Genomic DNA, 4,340 nt, shown 5'->3' with positions numbered 1-4,340 from the left:
TCAACGCCCATACAGATAAGATTTAAAAGACTATAAATCCATTGGTTTTTTTGTGTGTTTCCATTGGCTCATGTCTTTATTAGTAATGTATGTTTTTATGTGTTGGTGTTATGATTTGTATGGGGAAGGGAAGCGCTGCAGCGCGATTTTATGTATATAAGGTTTTGTTGTTGTTACAGTGATCCTATATATTGTCTGCCAATAATCATTTTTTGCTTGATCCTGCTTTCACTGGTGTGTTTCTATAATTGAAGTGGGGAAGTAGAAAAGTAGTGTTGGTCACTCGCGCCCCGGATTATTTTTTTTCTTTTTGCTGCCTCTCAAATAGGGCAGTGTGTATTATAATTGTGCCGGATCTGAGAGCGGTACAAGGGGACTACTTTTCTCCATTTAAATAGCTTGAATGACCAATTGTATGACTGGAGACGTGTGTGATGCTATTAAAGAAAACAAATAGTTTTAAAAATCACTCTAATCCATTTATTTATGATCATTAATAGGGGTACCAACAAATCTATGCTGAGTATTTTAGAATATCTATATAAGCAATACTTTAACTCTTACCACACGTTTTGCTTAACTCAATGACATATCAAAGGCATGCAGGTACAACTGCTTTTCATTTTTCATCATTTTTGAGAAGGAATATACATTCATTCTCTGATTGTAATGAGCACTTCTATAGATGTCCTTCAATTCAAGTATCCGTCCATTTTAAAACCAGATTTTACAGTTCAGGGCTGTCTTTGGATGTAACTTACACTCAGCTACAGTTACGCATATAGGACTGTGGGATGTGGGAGGACTGGCTATGCAAATATCAGTTGTAGCAGGTAAAACATTAATGCAAGACTTTCGAGTCTAATGTAATGACAAAGTGGCTATTTGGCTTGTCTTCACCACCAATGGCATGAGCAGCTCCATTTGTTAATACCAAAATAAAAAGTATTTAGTGTTTCAATGCTTCGAAGGACAAGGTACATCTTAATATTAATATGACGTAAACTGTATTAACAGTGACACATAATCACCAAAACACACTGTTAGAAAAGTCAGCATACTTCATAGCTAAGTACAAATTTGCAAATGCTGGATTTATGTCATTCATTTGGATTTTAAAGGCAAGCTCCTGTTCATTAGTACAACCCATAAATAGTAGCACACATGCCATATATCTGAAAGGTACATTGAAGATATCATGCTGTCTCACAGTTATAATTTGAGTACAGATAATGACAACGCAGTTACTTTTTAAATTGTACATTTGTGTACAGGCATAAGAAATAAAGTATGATCATTCATGTAAGAAACCTTGAAAACACCAAAACAACGGTTGTTGATAATAGAAGCTCTGAAATAAAGGATCCATGCAAAACTGTTAAGTTTGATTTCACAGAGGAAGTTTTAAAGTTGAGGTATATTTAGAAAATTAAAACCTGAGTTTCTGACATTTGAAATGTGAATTATTTTAACTACTGTAAATGTTAAATAGTACTCATTGGTAACATTGTTTTAACTAGCTAATTATTAAAAAATACATATTACATTAGCAAATATTACAAGCGTAACTGATTGATTCACTGACAGGTTGGTTTAAATGGAAATATCTGTAATTTTCTTGCAATTCACTAATTCACCAGCATATAGTGTTGCGGACAAGGATAAGTTATTGGGACTTTCCCTTACTCATGTATATTATGAACAGTAATGAAAAGTGGACATAACTCTGTCAAAGTGAAATACTAAAAGTCCACTAGATGGTAATCCAAGCCTATAAATGAACGAGAAAAATAAACCAGTTCAACTTAAACACTAATATCATTGTAATGGTATAAAGGAGCTGCTGTAGACTTCCATCTCCACCTCTGGTCAAGAAAGTCTGACGTGGTGGTGGTTCTTTTATAGCAGGGGAGCTGGAAGGGGCAGAGCTATGGTCCTCCTGTGGAGAGAAGAACAGACAGACATATTTGCAGTAGTGCCCTCTCCTGGCCCGGGTTGGTTTCACATAAAAGTTTGGAACCCGTAGGCCACCCTCAGGTGTGTAATAACGTTTTTATACTTGGTATGGATTTTAAGCAGTAGCTTTCAGTTACTGGACAGAAAATGTCAGAGGATAAATTTAGAATGAGTATATGCTAAGGTAAAGTTAGTTCATGACACATTATTCGTTTTTTAAACCCTATGTTGAAACCCTCCTCAAGATTATGAAAGTTGTTGTACCATTGGGATCCTCTGCCACACATTAAAATTCAAGCCTTGCATTGCTTTTTTGACGTTTATGAATGCCAATGCTTGTTTACTTAAGTGATAATTAGGTAACTAGTAGAATGTTGAAGCTGTTGTTACTGTTAGTATTTATATATTTTATATTGTATTGCAGAAAAAGGTACAATATTATTCACTTCAATAATGGAGGTTTATAAATAAAAAGTTATTGAATGGGAGCAAAGATTAAGTTATTTACAGAACAGAAAAGGAATAGCTGCTCCGAATGCCCAGACTGGTGTATGGATATATGGAGGTATTTATGCCCTAGCTGGCTAGCACTGTGCACAGGGCAGATGTTGTAGATGTGGAAATGACAGGTCAATGGCAATTTGTTTTATAACTAAAGCTTTGATCTTGAGAAATGTTCTTGGTAAATCTTAGGCATGTTTGAAACAGTCCTTTTAAACAAATGTTATGTAGTAGCAATAGTGGTATAAAAAACCTCTAATCACAAGATCTCTTCTTTTTCATAGGTGACTTGCTACATTCAATGCATAAGAAAGAGATGTGGGACAACTTCTATGTGCAGAAACAGAGAGACGCCATCCAAAACTTTGACTGGTTTTTTAACTACAGAGCATTGTCTGGCCTTCTTCACCAATGCCTAAATTCATCTTTACAGTGTTATTCCAGTTCTGATGTTTTCCGTATCCTAGACCTTGGTTGTGGTATATCTGATGTTGGGTTAGGATTGTTCCAAGATTTGCCAGAGCCTGTGCAAGTAATCTGTACCGATATTTCCCCAGTTGCCATTGCAATGATGCAGCAGTTGGTTAGCACGTTCTCACCCATACCAAAACATTCTAGTTCAGAACTAAGATATGTAGAGCTGGACTGCACCAGACTCGACAGTTTCCATTCTGGGTTGTTCAACTTAATTTTAGACAAAGGTACAACAGATGCATTTTTGCGGTCTGCAGCAGGGAAACCAATGGCCATCCAGATGTTAATGGAAGCTCTTAGGGTGCTGCACCCATCTGGCTCTTTTCTACAGTTTTCTGATGAGGATCCTGATGCACGGATTCCATGGCTAGAATCCAGTGGTGTTGGAAGAGTTAAAGTGAATGTTCAGGAGTTGACACTGCAGGGAGCTTCTTATTATGTTTATATCATTAACTTAAAATGAGACACTTCAGCTACCAAGTCCAAATTTATACAAAATAATCAGCATTGTGTTGACTTGGCTGTGCAGCAGCACGAAAAGGTAATATTCTTACCATGGATGTTGAAGAATAGACAAAAAGGATGGATTTTTACACCTTAGCTTTAAAGTGAATTGATTTTGTCTAATTTATGCTTTTCAGCACATGTTCTGAATTAAGATTTTTTTCATTTTGTTGTGCGTTTTTTTTTTTTTGGATTTGATATACAGTACTTTTATTTATCTCTGAACGGAAATTGTCTTCACAAGACATTTGCAAGTCATGAAGGCAGGGTCGGCATAATTACATTGCATGTGTTGAATGAATTAAGACGGCCTAGGACCCTGAGTCTGTTGTAGTTTTGAACTACAGTACTTGAAATAGGAGTCAGCTGGGTCATGCATCCTTTTGCAATTAGTAATATTTTAAAGTCATTTTTTTGTAAATGAGAAAAATCCAGCTGGAAAAGTAGGAATAATGTAGGAAAGTAACAATAGAGTTCCACTATTTTGTCAGTTAAGCCTGGGTGATTTTTTTTTTTTAGATTAAATTGTTTCATTTAAATTGATATTTTAAAGTGATTTTCAAATACATTTTTTAAATTACCAAATGGTGCAGTTATACAATTGAGCAAACAATGAATATGAGGAAAAATAGGACTGTTACTCCTTAACTCTTGATAGTCTCGTTGTGTGTGTACACTCAAAGCATATACATGCAAACATGGCGATGAATGTGCTCATTCTAATGAATGGCTGTAATGTTAAGTCAGTGGGATTGGTTTGGGTAGCAAAGATCAGGTGTCAAGCAAACTCATGTAGAATGCAAAGTGTGCAAAAAGACCGCGCCTGAAAGGGGCAGCACATCCAGTTTATTCCAACACCTTAAGCAGAAACACCCAGTGGAATGGAATCAATGCGAGGAAGCATG

General features: G+C 36.0%; 1 protein-coding gene across 2 annotated transcripts in view; it reads left to right on the top strand.

Annotated features, from left to right (window-relative positions):
* The window catches only part of cskmt (citrate synthase lysine methyltransferase), a 20,807-nt gene extending 17,203 nt beyond the window's left edge, over positions 1 to 3,604 (top strand). Inside the window, exons 2-3 of one of the 2 annotated variants that reach the window (XR_005634617.1) lie at positions 1,906 to 2,037; positions 2,742 to 2,844. Coding sequence is in view for 1 of the 2 variants with exons in the window: in XM_039760679.1 (XP_039616613.1) it covers positions 2,742 to 3,394 (653 nt within the window). In the remaining variant the exon portion in view is untranslated. Of the gene's footprint in view, positions 1 to 1,905; positions 2,038 to 2,741 lie in introns of both variants that reach the window. The other variant, XM_039760679.1, reaches the window with a different exon arrangement.
* Positions 3,605 to 4,340: the final 736 nt, after the last annotated feature.

This window comes from Polypterus senegalus, chromosome 8, assembly GCF_016835505.1.
Source record: "Polypterus senegalus isolate Bchr_013 chromosome 8, ASM1683550v1, whole genome shotgun sequence".
NCBI lineage: Eukaryota > Metazoa > Chordata > Cladistia > Polypteriformes > Polypteridae > Polypterus > Polypterus senegalus.
This window is presented reverse-complemented; position numbering and strand designations above follow the sequence as displayed.